This window comes from Lissotriton helveticus, chromosome 1_1 (genome assembly GCF_964261635.1).
Source record: "Lissotriton helveticus chromosome 1_1, aLisHel1.1, whole genome shotgun sequence".
In the NCBI taxonomy this organism is placed as follows: Eukaryota; Metazoa; Chordata; class Amphibia; order Caudata; family Salamandridae; genus Lissotriton; species Lissotriton helveticus.
This window is the reverse complement of record NC_136057.1, coordinates 1,343,686,573-1,343,707,302: the sequence shown is the minus strand read 5'-3', so window position 1 is coordinate 1,343,707,302 and position 20,730 is coordinate 1,343,686,573. Positions and strand designations below refer to the sequence as shown.

Sequence of the window (20,730 nt, the reverse complement as noted above, 5' to 3'; positions counted from 1 at the left end):
TGTCTGCGCTCCTGACTACACCCAATCTCTGTCACTGCTGAGGTTACATTCTGCAGTGTATCTCTGTTTCTACAATGACCTGTGCCTACAGTGAATCACTGGCACTGCTGAACTCCTGTCTACAGTGTACCTGTCGTTGATGTGCTCCAGCCTACAGTGTACCTCGTCACTGCACCTGCTTCCAATGGATCTGTCACTTTCGAGCTTCACTTCGCAGTGCACTTTTGTCACTACTGATACACCAGTGCACAGTGCATCACTTTCACATCAGGTTGCAGTATATCTGTCACTGGTGCAAACAGACTACGGCACATGTCTGTCAATGCACCTCTGTACAGTGTAGATCTGTCACTGCTGAGGTTACTGTCTGCAGAGTCTGTTCCTACTCTGGCATGCGCCTACAGTGCGCCTCTGTTATGTATGTGCTCCAGCCTACAGGGTATCGCTGTCACTGGTGCAGACAGACTACGGCACATGTCTGTCGATGCACCTCTGTACAGTGCAGATCTGTCACTGCTGAGGTTACTGTCTGCAGAGTCTCTGTTTCTACTCTGGCGTGCGCCTACAGTGCACCTCTATCGTTGATGTGCTCCAGCCTACAGGGTATCTGTCACTGGTGCAGACAGCCCACTGCATATCTGTCAGTGTACAGTGTAGATCTATCACTGCGGGGGGACCTGCCTACACAGATTCGGTCACTGGAACTCCTGCCAAGAGGGAATCTCTATGACGGTTTCTACTCTGCCATTTCATACACTGCACGGTGTTCAAGCAGAGCAGCACGTTGTCAAGTCCCTGAAATGAGTGCTGTGTAATAAGAGGATGAATGTGTTTTCAGTGGGAAGTATCACAGTAGTATAGTGACATTTCCTTCTGCGAACAGTTCTCAAAGCTAAGTTTGCTACAAGCTGCTCTTTCAACCTGTTCAATGCACTGAGGATGATAGGAGTGAGAGGAGGAAAGTAGGGTGCTGTGTGTGCATGAGCTTGCTGTGCCTCCAGCACCGCCTTCACCTATTCAGGTTAGTCTGAAGTTTGTTAGAGTTTTCCATGACTAAGGGGTGATTTACAGCTGGAGGTATAGCAACGAACACACCTCCCTAGCTAAAAACGAAGCAAAACCTGAATCCAAAACATAAGCAAATGGAGTTTGAACAATATTTTTTATGACCAGTTAAATTGTGTGATAAGGAAGTAGATCATAATACATTTAAAAAATCCCTTTATGTATTTATAGTAAAAATAGAATGCTGGATATCAAGTACATAAATAAATAATTCATATTGAAAAAGAAACAAATTCTGAAATATAGCACGTTAACAAACCAGTAATAATTTTATAAAAGCATAACTGGTTATGATTGCTCCTGATTTGTTGTTTGTGTGTGTATGTGTGTGAGTCATCTGTTTGAGTCACTTCTTTCTTGGATATTTTATTTCTTTGTAACTCATTGTATCCTTTGGGATCCAGATTTTTGCCCTGGCTGACTGTTGTTTTCTTGTGATCATTCATCTTCAAGTGTGTATGTGTGTATGAGTGTGTGTATATATATATATATATATATTTTCACCATACTAAACTTTCCATCAAAGAAGGCGCTGACTCCGTGTATCTTAATTCAAGCGTTTATTTTCAATATCAGTTTCTGCTCAGACGCGTTTCGGCGGCTCACTCCCGCCTTGCTCACTATATATATATAAAACATATATTACCTACTGGCGGTCGCCAGTAGGTATATATAGTTAGGACTTAGTTTCCATAAGAAAATCCGCAACATTCTATTGGGAATAACTTTGGTGCCGGGTGATGAATCTTTGTGAATTTCTCAAAGAAGATGGCCCGCTCCGCTCCTTCCCTGAAAGTTTTGGGGGGATTCGTGAAGTGGGGGCTGAGAAAAAAGGGGGGTCCCAAAACGTGTTTTCCCCATGTTATTTTCTATAGGACGATTAGACACGGCTACAGCCCGAACGGCTGAACGGAATTACTAGAAATTTGACAAAATGGTAGAATCTGATTCGCAGATCGCCCTTTTGTTTAAATGGTGTAAATCCCTCCAGTAGTTGTTGAGAAAATCACATTTGAAAAAATATATATATCTATAAGCGCGCACCGTGCGTGCACCGTGCGAGCACCCCGCGATTTCTCGGAAAAAAAACCAACATTTTTTTGGGCCTTGGGGGTCCTTGTGGGACCCCCTGAGCAGGCCTAGAGGGTCAGGGTGCTTCTACCCTGCCCCCTTTTTGAGTTCTACACGTTTGTTTTTCTGCTTTCCTGTGCCTCAGTCTACCGAGGCACAAGATGGCTGCCAACAATTTCTGTTTTGGAGTGTTGACAGACAGTGGCAGCCACTCAGCATGCCTTCCCGAGAAAGCTGCATGCTCATTGGCTGTCAACACTTCAAACCAGGAAGTGTTGGCATCCATCTTGTGCTCGGTAGACAGAGGCAGAAGAAAGCAGAAAAACAAACGTGTAGAACTCAAAAAGGGGGCAAGGTAGAAGCACCCTGACCCCCTAGGCCTGCTCAGGGGGTCCCACAGGGACACCAAGACAAAAATAAATAAATCATTTTTCGAAAATCACGGGGGTACGCGCACCGTGCGCGCACCCCGCGATTTACCCCAAAAAAGAAATTTGGGGGGGGCCTTGGGGGTCCTTGTGGGACCCCCTGAGCAGGCCTAGGGGGTCAGGGTGCTTCTACCCTGCCCCCTTTATGAGTTCTAAAACTTTCCGAGCAGGAGATGCATGCTCATTGGCTTTCAACACTTCAAACCAGGAAGTGTTGGCAGCCATCCTGTGCTCGGTACACCGAGGCACAAGAAAGCAGAAAAATAAATGTGCAGAACACAAAAAGGGGGCAGGGTAGAAACACCCTGACCCCCTAGGCCTGCCCAGGTGGTCCCATAAGGACCCCCAAGGCCAAACATTGTTTTTGTTAAAACCCCGTTTTTTTACACCCGGGGGGACAAAATCGCGGGGGCATAATGATAAAGAAGTGTGTGGGGGGGGCCCAATCCCCCCTACACTGCCCCGGGGACCGCCGCCCCCCAGGGAAAAGCAACACAGCCCCCTGGCGCATAATGGAGGCTCATGGTGGACTAGTTGGCCCCCAGGGACCCCCAGTATGCAAGGGAACTTAATCCCCCAATTTATAACACTCTACAGGGCGCGTTTGCACAGTTTAAGTTGGGGAATTAACTCCTGTTCAATCCAGAGGTCCCCTAGAGGGAACTAGTCCAACAGGTATCTCCAGTAAGCGCCATGGAGCTGCGCTGCGCTGCACAGTGTTGCAAAAAGGGGGCGTGCCTTCTGAACACCTGCCTGCAAAAATGTAGTAAATCCGTATAAAAAAAATAACAATTAATACATTTAAAAATTGTCATTTAAAAAAACTTCGAAATTCAATGTAAAAACCATAGGTTTCAGGCCTGATATAGTTAGGAATTAGCATTTAAAAACCATTGAAATTCACAGAAAAAACCATAGGTTTCAGACCTTATATAGTTAGGATTTAGCATTTAAAAAAACCTTTGAAATTCACTGAAAAAACCATAGGATTCAGGCCTTATATAGTTAGGAATTAGCATTTAAAAAACCTTGCAAATTCACTGAAAAAACCATAGGTTTCAGGCCTTATATAGTTAGGAATTAGCATTTAGAAAACCTTTGAAATTCACTGAAAAAAACATAGGTTTCAGGCCTTATATAGTTAGGAATTAGCATTTCAAAAAACCTTTGAAATTCACTCAAAAAACTATAGGTTTTAGGGGTGTTATAGTTAGCTGGACATTTCACTCATACAAAACCATTGAAATTGCTCCTATATAGTTAGTTGTACTAACTATATTTCACGCACCCGCAATCCACTGCTGATGATGTCACATATTGCATCATTCATGACATGGTCAGTGACATCACTGATGACATCTCAAATGAATCCAGAAACGGCAGAAAAGTGGACTCCCTAAATATGATGGTGGACAATATTGTGTCTATTGCCGCCTACAGAGCTGGGAAAAATAGCACTTCCACTAAACTATACAAAAGCAATTAGTATTTACTTCAGATGAATAAACATTGGCTAACAAGCATTGGCAATGCCAATAGGTCAGACATTGGCCGCCAGCCTTCTGGCAATTCTTGTTTTGTTATGGTTTTTGCAAACCTTTGTTTTTAAATATGCAGAGCTCTTGTCAATGTAAAAAAATAAAAAAATTGCAACTGCCAATAAAACGTTTTGGGTCTCAAAAAACACAAATTATCATAGTACTATCTGGCGCTGAAGGGAACTACTTAATAAGTTAATTCGTCTGGTATTGGCTGAAGGAAGATATCAAGAAAGACCCAGGTATTGAAAGAGGGAAGAAGACAAGAGGGAGGACAAGAAGACACGAGAATGCGGGCTAGTGGGTAATGAAAATAAGAGGGCAAGAAAGGAAGAAGGCAAGAGAGGGAAGGAGGGAGAGAGATGGGAAGAGAAAGGGTAAGAAGAAAGAAGCATGATGGCATGAAAGTGCAAGAGGGTAGGAAAGAAAGATGGCAAGAAGGAAGGCAAGAAAGAAAGAAGGAAAAAAACCAAGGAAATATGGAATGATAGAGAAAAGGAAATGGAAGGTAAGAGCAGGAAAGAATAGAAAAAAGAGGAGAGAAGGCAAGTTAGAAAGAAGGCAAGAGAAGAAAAACAGAAAAGAGGGCAAGAAAGAAGTTAAGCAGGCAGGAAAGACATTAGGAAAGAGAAGGAAGTAACGATTTAGAGAGGAGTGAAAAAGAAGGAAAGGGTATTTTGGAAAGTAAAAGCAGGAAAGGGCTAGAAAGACGGCAAAAAAGAATAGGTAAGAAAAAAAGGGAATGAAGGAAGGCAAGAGGGAAAGAAAGGAAGAATGGAAGAGAATAAAAAAGGGGAAAAGGGAAAGTAAGAGGGAAGTAAAGAGTGAAGGAAAGACAGCAAAGAGAAGGGAAAGAAAGTGAGAGAAAAAAGTTGAAAGGCAAAACAAGAGAAGATGGAAAGAGAAGGGAAAAAGTAGGAAAGAGGGAAAGAAGGTATTAAAAGTCAAGACTGAGAAGGAAAGAAAGCAGTAAAGACTAAAGAAAGAAGGCAAGCATGAAATAGCTAGGGGGAAAGAAAACGAAAGAATGAAAAGTCAACAGAAGGAAGAAAAAGAAAGAAAGGAAATAAACAAAGAAAAAAAGAGGTTCCAATGTACAAAAACTACAGAACAGTTTCAAATGCACACAATCTGGTATGCTGTGAAACAGCAGCAGTCAAACACAAACCACTCCCAAAGGAATTTACAACAGCATTGGCAGGAGATGGGATCTGATAAAACTGGAAAGTGCACCAGAAGCATCCTACCATCACACCACGTTCTAAATACAACGGCAACACTAAAGAAATTATAAGGCAAAAACAAAAGCACTGGCCCTGAAGGGGACTAGCTTGTGTGCGGATGTGCTCCTTGTAAGAGAGCACAATGCAGTCACTCAAAGTAAAGCAAAACTGTGGTTTAAGAAGGCTGACCTGCTGCTCCATGCTAAATGCTGTAGTGGGCAGAAGCAAAAACGACTGACCAATGGATGAAGATTGGTGGCTAAAAACCCTAATATGTAAGTATTGTATACACATTTAAGAAAAATCTAAAGGTCTTGGCTAATGCCAGACCTAAAATCAGGATCAGGCAAAAATCAGTTCCTGTCATGAAACAAAGCATGCAAATTGAACCCAAGCAGCCTTTCAAAGGGAAAATACCACATAATGATCCCCTTTCAAAAGGTTTTTACCTCGAAAATTTGTCAGAATTTCAAATTGTCTTCCCCTTGTGATCTATGATGCCAGCAACACTTTAACACTTCCAAAGAAAGAAATCACACTTCCCGCTGGATAAGAGAAACAAAGCTTCACAGAGAAAAATCTGATATAAGTAGCTATATTCAACTGCGCGTTCTCTTTAAAATAATTTACTGGAGGTCTGATCAAAAATTTGAGAATTATGCTTATTTTTATCAGTTCGCAAAAAGATAGTTTGCAACAGTACATTTTTCAATATCAGTTTCTCAACATTTATTTTTGGGCATTTGCTTCTTAGTTGTGTCTTTTATGACTTTAATTTGAAGCTCAAACGTCTAAGTCCTAAATCGGTGCAAGTCCTAAAATGAACGCAAATACTCTGCGCCGGGGAACATCCTTTACAACGCAACTTTTACAACGCACTACCATTACGACGCAACTTTTACAACGCAAGTTATTACAACGCATTGCGCTGGGGGCGCTCTAGGATAGGGAATAGTTTAATTACTATCCAACACCTTCCCTACTATCTACGGGGACTGGAGTTGGAATAGTAAATTAAACTTCTCACTATCCAGCGCCACCCAACGCAAGTCGTTGTAACCACTTGTGTTGTAAAACCTGCATCGTAATGGCATGCGTTGTAAAAGCATGCGTTGAAACATCATATATCCCTCTGCGCCTGTTTCAGCAATAACACCCATAAATAACCCCACCAAGCCCTCATTCACCCAATGAATTGAGTACGAAAAATGTTTGGTCCTGTTTTAGCAGTTGTAATTATTTTGCGTTGTGCGCAACTAGAGCAACGTAATAGTCAAATAATGAAGTTATGTATGTACAAATATGGTAAAGTATCTGCCAAAACCTAGTGACAATCCAGTGTAAAACATCATTATGTCAAGGAATTTTAGAGCCCGTTTTACCCCTGCTCCAAAATGGACATTATTGATTAAGTTGTAAATCTAATAAACGTTTTTATTTTTGTCACCACAGGAAGGACTGTTACACGAAGAGTGTGATTGCGCTCCCGCAGCCTCCTCAGATAAGAATCATAAAAGACGTGGTGTCTGGATTTTCGAGAATACAATAGGAGGATTCCATTACAGGTAAACCAGACATGACATGGTATGACAAGACAAACCTGGGCCATCAGGATGTAAACTCACTTGCTATGGTTCTGGCCCAAAGGGTAGCATAGGTTAGCTGTCATGAGATTTATTTGATTTCTTTATATATTTTTTGTTAATACCACTCTACTTGTAAATTGGGTAGTATAGGGCGACACAATAAATACCTACAGAGATTGCAATCTATTTACAAATACCTCAAAAGTTAACACATTGTAGGGAAGAAAGTGAATTAAATTGTTGATAGAAGTTGATAGAACAAATGTCAGTATATCATGTGGAATTAATGTTGAGAGCAGTAGGAAAGGAAAGACAGATTAGGAAAAGCAACAGGCACAGTGAGGGGTAGGAGGAAATATTAATTAATGAGGGAGTGGAGACAGGGTGGAAGACAACAGGTGAGGACAGTGGGAGCCAAACAGTTAGATAATTGGGTAACTGGTGATAAGGTGGGTTTGCAGTTTTTTCCTTACATGAAGATCTTAATGAAATGTGCGGAGACCCAAGGCACAGCTGGATGAAGGATTCCCCTTCCCTGAGAGCAGACCTGGGCCCCAAAAGCCAGGCAATCAGATGTGGATCTTGGCTGTGAACAAATAAAACCTAGTTTAAATGAGAGACGAAGAAGGAAAAACTAAATATCCAAAGAGGGCATTGCAGAGGGAGGAATGGAGGTCTAGAAGCTATTTTGTAATCAAATTAAGATAAATAAGTCCATATAAACTGTAAATTTCAGTTAACAGTTCGAGAGGAATCCTTTTAATTTAGTCTACTAATGAAAGAAAAGCCTCAAATAAATCCACTTTAGAAACGGACCATAGTAGCAATGGAGGCATAATTCACTTTATGTAACATTTGAATTGCATTTCACTCGGTAGAAGACAGATATATTTTACACATTTGAAAACACTTTGGACCAATAAGAAGGATATGACATGGTTCACTAAGGGTCATTCAAGTGCAATTGCAGGCCTCCTCGATTGGACGCCTAGTAATTCTCTTTAAATAAAAACTTCTAGGAATACACCCAAAAGCACCAAGAGATGGGTCAGGAACATACAGCCTGTGACGACCGGCACTCCAGGAGGCCTGGCAGACTTCTAGCATGTATACCATCCATTGCAGTCCAACCAGCCAACATACAGCATTTGAAAGAGCAGGTTGTGATGGGAAAAGGTCAACCTTGAGTGACCAGATAAGATAGCCCATTAAGTGATGTGTACCCGCTGCTGGGTGTTTTACATAGAGGGATGTAAGTTTAGAACAGATGACTTGAGGGTAACATGCATGGGCTGACAACAAACACATCCGCGAGCCACTTGTCCCTCTCACCAAGGCCCCACAGTGGTCCAAGTGAGACTTCTTGAGGCTAAAGAGCAAGTGTATGAAGACAGGGGTCAGAGGAGGCCTGGCACACTTCCAGCAGCAAGGCAAGCAACAGGGGCCCAAAGATCTATTCCTCAAAATGTGGAAGAGTGGGTTGAAAAGCAAACGCGTCACCGTTGAATGGCAGGAGGAGATTACCCATACCAGAATGTGTATCTGTTTCTAGATGTCCTGCAGGTAAGAATGTGAGTTCAGAACAGGTTTGCCACAGATTATTACAATAAGACCCAGAAGGATTTCTAGGGTCGTGGCTTTTGTGGTATGGGTGGGAAATATAAGAGAGGTATGCCCCAATTTTAGTGTCAGTTTTGAAAATCACAGTTAATTCCACTATCCGTTTTGAAGCAGAACTCTGTTTCCACCTGGCCTTTACCATCTCTGATTCTTTTCTGCCTCTTTGAAATGTGAAAACTGACACAGTACTTAACAATATAATAAGAAATAAGGAGTCGAGCATCTTAACCCAGGATTGAAAAATCTATCAGTTTAAAATTCAACACATTTCTCAGTGTTTGTCTTTGTGGTACATGGTGGGGGGAATGAGTGACACCACTTCCACCCCCACTCTCTTGTCCCTGCTCATCACCCACACCCCTGTGTGTGGTGGTGTCGATGATGCCTAACCAAGGGTCACTGGACATGCGTGACAAAGGTCTCATTTCACTCATATTTAGTTTCACTTAACACTTACAATTATTTCTAGTGTGATTTATGGCTGTAGCTTCTGGTTTGAAAATTGAGTTTTTATATAAAATGTGAGCTATAATTTCTCTTTATGAATGAAAAGTGTGAAAGTGTTTTTTGAACAAATGTCGACTTGTTTACATATGTGAACAATAAATTTTTTCTATATAATGTCTACCACTTGCATTTAATTTAATATCATTTAAACAAAATATTTCCCTAAAGGAATTGTTGTAGGCAGCGCCCCGTCAATCTAAATTGTTTCATGCAAAATGTTATCTGGGACCAGATAATTACTTTGGAGTGCGTAGGGCCTTACATCAAGATCAATAGTCTTCTTAAATTTGAAACATTACAATTATAATAAAATCATTTTTAACCACAGACCTCCCTGCACAACTTCTTCAATGATCTAAATTTCCAGGAGGGTCCTGCATACTGAGTCAAATGTAATTAATTTCCATATTTAAAGTGAAAGGACAGTGTAAGCTTTCCCTCTTTATCTGCTCCCCATTCATCTTCAAGCAGCCAATCAGTACCAAATGGTAAATAATGGTGGCCAATTGTCCAGTGTGTGATTTTCGCTCAAAGCCAGTATTGAGTTTGTTGGACCAGCAGTCTTAGCACCAGCCTAGTCTAGTAGTTGTCTGCATCATCCTGGTCAGGTCTTTCTACCGAGTCCTGGATAATACTAGCCACCATAGACCTAACTAGTGCCAGGTTTTCAGAGTTTCCACTGGTTGTGTATCTGAACTTAGTTAAGTTAATATTTTGTATATGTAGATGCATGCTATGCAGATCTTCTGAAAACTGGACTTGGATCTGGCCTTCGTTGGGCAACTGTGGTTTAGGACGTTGGGCATATTTGGTGGGCACAGAGCTTTAAAATCCACATTTCTAGGTGAATAACCCATCTTATCGGACTTACTAAAATGGTGACCAGGGTTCTGAGCAGACGTTCTTTTGAGAATTACTCATGTCTTCTTCTTCAACTTACAAAGCTGACTTGTTCTAATCTTCCTTTGACAGGTTGATGAACCCCGTCCCTGAGAGCTCCTGCTGGGCTCAGGAGAAAAGGCTGCTGATTGTTCCAGCCAATAACGTGATCACACTCGACATCTGATATTCTGAGGTCTCCTCGGTGTCGATTGTTGAATCCTTTTTTCTGTAGAAAGCAATACTTTTATCATTAAAAAAAATAAACCCAGTAAAATGCAAAGCTTTGAATTGGCTGTCCATTTTTTATGTATTCGTTGCTTCTTGTGTATGTTTAGTTTGTCTGTAAAGCATGAGTTGCAGAACCTGATTGCTTCTAGGTACTATTGTATTAGTAGAGTGCACTAGATACAAATGGTTTGAAGCATGGACGTCTTTTAGATTCACCTACTGGGCATATTCCGCCATCTAGTGGTTGGAGTCGGAACCTAACCCCCCCCCCCCCCCTACCCCCCGTGGTCAGGCAACAGCCCCCTTTGTGTGTGTAAACTCTCAGAAATTCCGGAGAGAGAGGTGGTACCTAGGAAGGTTGCATGAGGGGAGTAATCTTCAAGCAAAAAAGCCCTTTTGGCACTGCTCACTTGGTTCCTCATGCACCATACCATGTAATTTTTCCCCATGCAGAATACAGTCTCCAGGTATTTAGGGAGGAGGGAGTGTGGGGGAGTCTGTGAGGAGCTGATGTTTCATTAGAAAACAAGGTAAGAATCTGCTCCTTTTACAGTGCTTAATTTGTAAAATATTAAGTCCAGGTGCTCAAATCCTTGTAGGCCACACCTACTTTCCCCGGCTCCACCCACTTACTCTACTGGCTCCACTCACTTACTGGCTCCACTCACATCCTCAACTGGCACTGCTGAAAGCCAGATGTAATACCCAATATGAATTTCAGCAAAACGTAGTTAATAAAATCAAGCCAAACCCCCAAAAGAGAATTGATGTCATAACTACTACACTTGACACTGTAAAGTCTGTGGGGCATATTAGCAAGAACCTTGTTAAAATTATCGCTGTTTTAGCGGCAGGAAAAGGCCGCTAAAACGGCGATAATTGGCTTGCTAATAGGCGTTATAGAATTCCAATAGCAACCCAGGTTAGATGTCCTGCATCTAACCTGGGCTTCTATTGGAATTCTATAACGAATATTAGCAAGCCCATTAGCGCCGTTTTAGCGGCAGTTTCCTGCCGCTAAAACTGCGATAATTTTAACGAGGTTCTTGCTAATATGCCCCTAAGTTTTTTCATTCTGAAGCCTATTCCTGATCACAAAGTGGACTTTATTGAGCGTAGCATTGATTAAATTTGCCTTGTAATGAGATGCGATTTCATGAAAACGATTCCAAGACACATTTTGACGCGTCTAGCAAATGTGTGTTTTGTTTATTAAAATGTAATATAATTTTTTTATGGACAATTATGATGGGAATTCATTGTAGACAGGTTCTTCAGCCGTCACACAGGTGAAGTAACAGACGTAAACTGGCAGTGTGCAGCTGTAGACCGGTGCTCTGAAAATGATGCACTGTACACAGGTGCAGTGACAGACCTATGTGGGAGGTGTACAGCTGCAGACTGGTGCTCTGAAAGTGATACACTGTACACAGGTGCAGTGACGGTGAAAGACATGCTGGCGGTGTGCAGTTGTTAACCGGGGCTCTGAAAGTGATGCACTGTACACTGGTGCAGTGACAGACATAGGCTGGCAGTGTGCAGCTGTAGACTGGTGCTCTGAAAGTGATGCACTGTACACTGGTGCAGTGACAGACATATGCTGGCGGTGTGCAGTTGTAGACTGGTGGTCTGAAAGTGATGCACTGTTCACAGGTGCAGTCACAGACATATGCTGGCGGTGTGCAGCTGTAGAGCGGTGCTCTGAAAGTGAGGCACTGTACACAGGTGCAGCGACAAACATATGCGGGCGGTGTGCAGCTGTAGACTGGTGCTCTGAAAGTTATGCACTGTACACAGGTGCAGTGACAGACATATGCTGGCAGTGTGCAGCTGTAGACTGGTGATCTGAAAGTGACGCACTGTACACAGGTGCAGTGACAGACATATGCTGGCGGTGTGCAGCTGTAGACCGGTGCTCTGAAAGTGATGCAACACTGGTGCAGTGACAGACATATGCTGGCGGTTTGCAGCTGTAGATTGGTGCTCTGAAAGTAATGCACTGTACACAGGTGCAGTGAGAGACATATGCGGGCGGTGTGCAGCTGTAGACTGGTGCTCTGAAAGTTATGCACTGTACACATGTGCAGTGACAGACATATGCTGGCAGTGTGAAGCTGTAGTGTAGACTGGTGCTCTGAAGGTGATGCTCTGTACACTGGTGCAGTGACAGACATATGCTGGCGGTTTGCAGCTGTAGATTGGTGCTCTGAAAGTAATGCACTGTACATAGGTGCAGTGAGAGACATATGTGGGCAGTGTGCAGCTGTAGACTGGTGCTTTTAAAGTGATGCACTCTACACTGGTGCACCAGCAGTGACAGAGATACACAGTGAAACTGAGTTCAAAAGTAACTTAGATTCAAAGGACACAGCTGCAGTGACAGAGATTCACTGTTGACAGAAGCTCAGCAGTGACAGAAATCCACTGTAGGCAGGAGCGTGATCATAACAGAGATTTATAATAAACCTACTTCCAAGCAATGACAGAAATACACTGCTGAAGGAGTTTAGCAGTGCAGATACACTGCACACAGGTCCAGTGACAGAAATATTATGTCAGGAGATCTGTGGTGACACAGACACACTGCAGATAGGGATGTTAGGGAGAAGTGATTTATTATTTATAGGTGCAATGGCAGTGACACATTGCAGACTGGAGCTCAGCAGTGATAGAAGTGCACTGTAGACAAAAGCTCAGCAGTAGCAGTGATTCAATGTAGACAGGAGCTTGGTGGCGAGAGTGATTCAATCCAGACAAGAGTGCAGCCATAACAGAGGGTCACTGCAGGCACTAGGGGTGGACCATAAACTAAGCTCTGCCTGCAGACTTGCAGCGTTTTGCCCACTCTGCACTCCAAAACCTCTGCCAACTGCCATGTGGCAAGGTTTTTCTCACACGCGGCTGGCCAACGTTAAGTTATTGAGCTCAAACAAGATTGAGTGCTAGACCGCCACCCATGAGATTTCTCAAAGCAGGCAGTTGCAGCAGGCCGCAACCGCTCGCATTGAGAAAGTTGGCTGCTGCTGAGTGAAAAGTTTACTCAACAGCGGAAAAAAACAGTGTCCTCTGGTTTACCGCTTGGTGCCAGCACACAGATTTTACAGTGCAGGAAAAATTCCTGCCGCAAAATGTCAGTGAGCAGCGCAACGGAATTCCACAGCTTGTGAAATGCCGCGGAATCTCTCCGAGTTTTTAGGTAACGCTGCAGAATTCCACAGAGTAAAAGTCAACGAGTTCTGGCCACCCCTAGTGCACAAATGTGCCAGCAATCGCAGAAATATACTGCTGAAGGAGCTCAGCAGCTGTAGACACCAGGATGCAGCTGCAGTGACAGAGGAGCTCAGAAGTGCTAGAGGAGCACTATACAAGAGCTCTTCCAACTCCTCAGTGAGTACAGAAGCCAAAGAGAGCACATTGGACTCCTCTGACTTGATCTTCTCCAAAGAGGAAGGTCAGCGTATTCACACTCCAAATAACAAAACAACGGAAGCACTTACATTGATTCCTTGCTCAGAGCAAGTCCCCTTTCTGTTTAAGCTTGATATTATGTGATTTTCTCAAACTAAGGAAGTAGTAAGCCGGGGTACCACTCATCAAAAAATCCTGGTCGCAATTTTGACATGTCTGGTCGCAAAAGGCTGGTCGCAATTTTGACAGCTTTTGACATGTCTGGTCTTAAACTTCTGGTCTCATTTTTGACAGTTTAAGACCAGGACTGTTTAAGACCAGGGTTTGATCTGGCCTTAAACAGTCTGGTCTTAAACTTCTGGCCTTAAATTTAACAGCTTTTGACATGTCTGGTCTTAAACTTCTGGTCTCAATTTTGACAGTTTAAGACCAGATCAAACCCTGGCCTTAAACAATCTGGTCTTAAACTTCTGGCCTTAAACTGCTGGTCTCAAACAAGTGACAGGTGGCCCGTGTGTTGACAAGGACCGACAGGTGCCCCGGAAGGGGCGTATGAGTCACAGGGGGGCGGGTTGTTTTTTGGAGGTAGAGGCGTGGCAAAGCAGCCCTATGGCCATGTGTCCCTGTTGTGGTGTAGAGGTATACGCCTCTTTTAGGGGTGGTGATTTCTTTGAATACATATAAGCCTTTGTCAGGAGCCTGGGGTAGCAAGCAGCCGCGGGACAACGTGAAGGGTCACCATGGCAGAAAGGAAGAGCTACAAACCATTTGAGAGAAAACATTGGTTTGGTGGCTCGGAGATCCCCGTCAGTAGCTTTTACAGAACCAGACCTGCGGTAATGGAACATAATGCTCAACCAGGAGAACCTTCTGGCTGGGGGTTTGTTAAGCAATGGCCGAGCCGGGTGGACCCGATTAAGCGTTACAGCAGCTCTAGCGAGTGTTCGAGTGACGGTTTGGCGTGTGAGCAAAGCATGCTCTTGGAGTTGGAGGATGAGGAAGAATCCATAGTTCCTCCTAATACACCCGTCTATGAAACCATGGATGTTCACATGACGAGTCCTCAGGAAGTAGGTGTGCAACAGCCTGGTACAAGCGTGGAAGATGAGGGCTCACCAATGGATATTACCGACTCTCAAGATGTCAGAGTAGCCGACGAGGGGTTTGAAAATGTGGAGGTGCGTTAAAATGTTAGGAGCAACTATTTTGCATAAGGATGTATTTTATTTCTTCAACTACCAAACGTTAATCTTACTTTTGGCCCCTCTAGAGAGCACCAGCTCCTAACACACCCATCTATGAAACCCCGGATGTTCACATGACGAGTCCTCAGGAAGTAGTTGTGCAACAGCCTGGTACAAGCGTGGAAGATGAAGGGTCCCCAATGGATATTACCGACTCTCAAGATTTCAGAGGCGCTGCAGAGGATGGTGAAAATGTGGTGGTAAGTCAAAAAAAAAAATGTTAGGAGTAGACCCCTTACATGAACGTTTGTTGTCTTTCTAACGCTAACGGGTTGTCAATATTTGTCTTTTGAACCTAGGATGAAACACCGAAAAGAACTGATGCCCAGGGGCAGACTGCAAAAGGTCGCAGCTTGAATCTGTCTTGTATATGCTGTGCAAACCAGACGGGGAGTTCCACAAATCTGGGGACACCTATGTCTAAGGAGTGTGAAGAGTGTTCTAAGAACGACGACTCTGAAAAACCAACGCCAGGGTTCACCAGAGTTGGGTTCACCACTGATGACATATCAAGTGTTAAAGGTTTCGCAGCTGTGGTTGTATACACATGCGTCAAAAGGGACTATTACAGCCTGTGTTTCGGCCATCGTATTAACGACCCTGAACAGGGGGCGCACGAGTGTCTATCCGGATCATACAGAGACCGTGTAATCCGGTACATATGTAGTATGCTAGACCCGTACAAGATGCATAAGCTGCTAAGGGTTGTGCACGGCCTGAGCGCTGAAAATAGTTTTGTCCATCCGAACATGCTGAAGATCATGATAGCGACAGTCAAGGAGATACGCTATGCCAACGACCCCTACGCAAAACTAAGAAGCATGCCAGGCACAGGTGTGTGCTGTGACAAAAAGATGGCACAGAGACTTATAGAAAGGCGCCTGTGTAATCTGTATCTAAAAAACAGAAAAGTGGTATCCTTGGCACCACAAAGGCTGTTTTATAATAGATAAGGCCTGATGTATTGTGACCTTATAGTGTGCATTTAAAGTAATGTAGTAGAATGTTACACCCTCAAGACACCTTTATGTAAGCCGTACTTGCTATGTAATAATGTAAAATGTCTGTGATATGGTAATACTCATTCTTTTTTAATAAAATGTTCTTACACAAAACAAGCGTCTTTCATTTCCTGTACTGTAATGCCCGCTAACATGTCGGAGGGCCTGTTAAGAAAACTTTATTATGATACAAGAGGGGTTGGCAGCTTTGGAAGCGGCGCAGCTCTATATAGAAGGGCTGTGGCTGAAAAGGAGTCTGTAAGCAGAGAAGCTGTGAAGACATGGTTATCAGGAGAGGAGGCATATTCACTACATAAACCTGCCAGAAGACGTTTTAAGAGGCGACCCACAATCGTTAATGCGTGTATAGATTATCAGTGGCAAGCGGACATAATCAGCCTTCAAGATATAGCAAAACATAACGACGGTGTGTGTTATATATTAACAGTCATAGATGTGTTGTCCAAGTACGCGTATGCAGAGGCGCTGCGTGATAAAAGTGGAGCTAGCGTCACAGCCGCTTTTAAAGCCATCTTCGATAAGGGGCGTATTCCTCAAAAACTACAAACAGACGCAGGAAAAGAATTCTTAAACAAGTCATTTCAGAAATTATTAAAGCAGCATAATGTTCAACATTTTGTAACACACACGGAGGTAAAAGCAGCGGTTGTAGAAAGGTTTAACAGAACTTTAAAGTCTAAGATGTGGCGGTATTTTACGGCCAACAATACATACAGATACGTGGATGTTCTACAGGCTTTTATAGCTGTATATAATGCCAGTTATCATAGGACCATCAAAATGACACCTGAAGAGGTAACAACTGATAATTCGTTAACTGCCTGGAGAAACGTGTATGGGTCTAACTTTGGTACAAAGGTGAAGAAGTCTGTTTTTAAAAATGGTGATCACGTCAGGATTTCAAAACTGAAAGGAGTCTTCACGAAGGGTTACCAACAGACCTTTAGTGATGAAATATTTATAGTGGAAAGTGTGGAGCTTAAGGAAGGGGTGTATATTTACAGGCTAAAGGACTACGATGGGGAAACGGTGTCAGGATCCTTTTACAAGGAAGAGTTACAAAAGGTGCCCGATGATCCAAACCGCGTGTATAGGGTTGAAAAGGTTCTGAAAAGGAAAGGTATCGGTGCTAAGAGCCAGGCATATGTCAAATGGCGCGGATGGCCTGAGAAATTTAACAGTTGGGTGTTGGCCAGCTCCCTGAAGGGTGTGTGAACTAAAAGCCGCTGCGACGATGGAGACTACACCCTTTTATATAACCTTACCATCCAACGCTTCTAAGGACATGTTCCCCAACAATCAGATTTCTAATTACACCGTCAAATTGGCTAAGGCTGTGGACCTGAAGGGGGCCTGGGAGGTCGCCCTAACAGAAATACAATACCCTAGAACATGGAATACATTTACAGCGGCTGAAACCAAGTTTTACATCAAGAGGGACCAGGACCCCATGGGCATACACACATCCTTCCCACCAGGCTACTACCCAAACGTAACAAGCATTATCGAAGCCATCAACAAATCCATAGCCAGTATAGAACCACATCCGAATATTCATCTGGCGCTAGATAATGTGAGAAGGAAGGTGTTTCTTAAATCCATAAATCGAAACAACCTGTTTAACTGTTCAGGTAAATTAAGAAGGATTTTAGGGACAGTACAACATGTGAAAAGCCCCGTGGAACAAGATCACACGTGCCCCGATATTAATGGGGGGTTCTACACGCTCTATGTGTACAGCGATATTGTAGAGTCTCAGAGGATAGGTGATAGTTACTCGCCGTTGTTAAGGTGGGTGCATGTACAGGGTGATAATAATACCATGGTCAACATACAATTTAACAAACCCGACTACGTCGCAGTTTCTAAAAACCATTTTGACACTATTTCAATTATGATCTACGATGATCAGTCTGAGCCGGTGGCCTTTAAATACGGGAAAGTTATTGTCAAGCTTCATTTAAGGCCTAGACACGACCGAGGGTATTAAGCAGCCATCATGGTGGTTATGAAAACCTACGGAGATCCGTCTATGTACAGAGACTATTACAGAAGTCAAGCCGGTTATGGAGGACCACCGTACTTTCAAGGTTCACCTGTTATGTACGGGGCGGGATTAGGGGGATTCTTTAGGAGTCTGTTTAGAAGAGCTATGCCTTTCCTGAGAAGAGGCTATGAAATTGCAAAGCCTCATGTTAAGGCTGCTGCCACGAACATTGCCCAGGAGGTGGTGGGGTCTGTTACATCGGCGGTTGCAGAGCGCATGAACAAGCAACCTCAAGAAGGAGCTGGTTTGATGTATAAGCCACGCGCTAGTGTCAAAAGGAAACGGCGTGTTTCCAGACGCCGGGGTCCCCCAGCCCCCTATAAAAAAAGGAGGACCTCTTCAAAACGTCCTCAGAAAAGAAGAGCTCCAAGACGGAAGAGAGCTGCGAAGAAACGAACCGGCTCTAAAGTAAATATTTTTTAAAGACTTGTAAACACAGCCATGGCCTTCGTACATTGTGGATCTGGAGAGTGCGCCAAATCAGAGTTAGACTTGTTTAGTCTAAAACCTACGCAGACAAGCATCGAAAACAGCTTCTTCATGGAGGTGTCACCTTTAGCAGCATTGACACCTCTGGCACCTATAGAGTTTTATGTGTCAGGGGCCACGGATATGTATTTGGATCTCAACAACACTCTGCTGCATCTTATGTGTAAAATCGTAAAAGCGGATGGGTCCGACATTGCCGACGACGCTAAAGTGGCACCGATCGCTTACCCTCTAGCTACCATGTTTAATCAAGTGGACATCACCCTGGGCGACCGACTCATCACCCAGAACGATAACATGTACGCCTACAGAGCCTACATAGAAAGCATTCTAAATTACAGTAGCGAAGCCCTTGACACACAACTTTCAGCGGGTCTCTTTCACAGGGATACACACGGTCAGTTTGAAATCACAGCTCTGGATGGTGATAATAAGGGCTTTATAAAAAGAGCGGGGCATGCTGCAGCCAGCCGTACCTTTGACCTCCTGGGGCGCATACATTCGGACCTCTTCTTCCAAGATAAACTGCTCATCAACGGAATTGATCTTAAGATCAAGCTCAATCGCAACAAGGACTCATTCTGCCTCATCAACGGGGATGCTGAACAGTACAAGCTGAACATACTGTCTGCGAGTCTGTTTGTAAAGAGAGTGAAAGTGTCCCCGAGCGTCAGGTTAGCGCACGCCGAAGCTTTGCAAATATCCAACGCCAAGTACGCTGTGGAAAGAGTAGCTCTGAAGGTATTCAGCATCCCTGCAGGTACCCGCTTAACACAACAGCAGAATTTATTTCTGGGACAGCTACCAAAACTCATCATCATAGGGTTTGTGGACAATACAGCTTTTAGTGGCACCTATGGCTCAAACCCCTTCAATTTTAAACACTACAACATCAACTATGCAGCGCTGGTCCACGAGGGCAATGTGATTCCTGCAAAACCCTACACCCCCAGTTTTGAAGCAAGGCATTACATCAGGGAATATCAAGGACTGGTTTCGATAACAGGAAAGCATCAAAGGGACTGCGGTGTAGCCGTGTCAAGAGAAGGCTATGGCCGTGGATACACGCTGTTCGCATTCGACCTGACACCGGACATGGAAGATGGCGATCACTACAACCTGGTCAAAAATGGGAATCTAAAAGCTGAAATACGATTCGCAGCTCCACTACAGACTAATGTGAACATGGTCGTATTCTCTGTATTCGACAGCATCATTCAGATCAACCACGCAAGGCAGATTTTGTTTGACTATCTTTAAAAACATTGGTGAAATGGATACGGTGCAGATACGTGACTTCTTAAGCAGACATAAATACGCTAGGAAATACTTTTTGGGTGTTTTCCCTAGCGATGGGTTACCAGGCGAAATAGGGGCAGAAAGGCCCTGCACCCTAGTCTTTAACACAGACCCGCATGACCAGGCTGGGACACATTGGGCGGCCATGTTTATAGATGTTGATAAGGTTATAGTGTTTGACAGTACCGCAGAGTTCCCTGAGCACAGACTCTATACAACTCCTATATTCAAGTTTGTGAAAAAAGCTGCAGCTGTGGTGGAGTATAACAAACTAAGGGTGCAGGATTCCATGGCCATCACATGCGGGGAACATTGTATTTATTTTATCAGTAAAATGTCACAGGGTCTTTCGTTTAGAAATTTCTTAAATCTATATCCGGGGGATCTTGTTAACAATGACCGTATAGTTGCGAAATATGTAAAAGAAAACACCTGGGTGTCGGTCAGACCTGTGAAAACAGAATATGTACCTTGTCAAAACTGTAAGGGTTTATAACAGTTGTATGTCTAAAGTTGAACGTTTAAAATAAAAGACATTATATTTTTTTTAAAAACATGCATTCAGACTCGTTATTTCAATATACATGCAACATGAAATGATTTTTGAAAGACGACTGAGACGGTTTGTAAAGTTATAACAAGGTGTTTATTACAAATATTTAGTTGACAAAACTTTACTGCAGAAACCTAGGAATAAAAAATCACACACAATTAATCAAAAATCCAAGCGATGGGTGGCTGGGTCAATGTCTTTTTTTTTTTTCGAGATGTCGTCGGCTGGGTAGGGGTAGACCAAGTAGGAGATAGTCTAGGGCCTTCAGAACCTGTAGGCGATGGCAGTAGGGGACTCTTCAAATTGTCTAGCAGGCGCCGGTGTTCATTATTACCAACAAGCGTGGAGGGTATATTGAGTTCAGCAGCGGCCCTCAGAAACTGCTCCCAGCCTCTCGGTGCATTTTGAGGCGTTAGGATTTTGGGGTGGGTCAGACCTTTGACTAGATCGTACATATGCGACCCTGCAACAGGTTGGCCCTTGTAGAGAAACTCACCGCGTTCATTCCAAGAGGCTAGGT

At 43.5% G+C, this 20,730-nt stretch overlaps 1 protein-coding gene across 1 annotated transcript in view; it reads left to right on the top strand.

Annotated features, from left to right (window-relative positions):
* Positions 1-10,200, top strand: part of LOC144823934 (coagulation factor XI-like) — a 69,891-nt gene extending 59,691 nt beyond the window's left edge. The window contains exons 10-11 of the mRNA XM_078682868.1: positions 6,778-6,890; positions 10,011-10,200. Of these exons, the coding sequence (XP_078538994.1) occupies positions 6,778-6,874 (97 nt within the window). The 3' untranslated portion in view covers positions 6,875-6,890; positions 10,011-10,200. The remainder of the gene's footprint in view (positions 1-6,777; positions 6,891-10,010) is intronic.
* Positions 10,201-20,730: the final 10,530 nt, after the last annotated feature.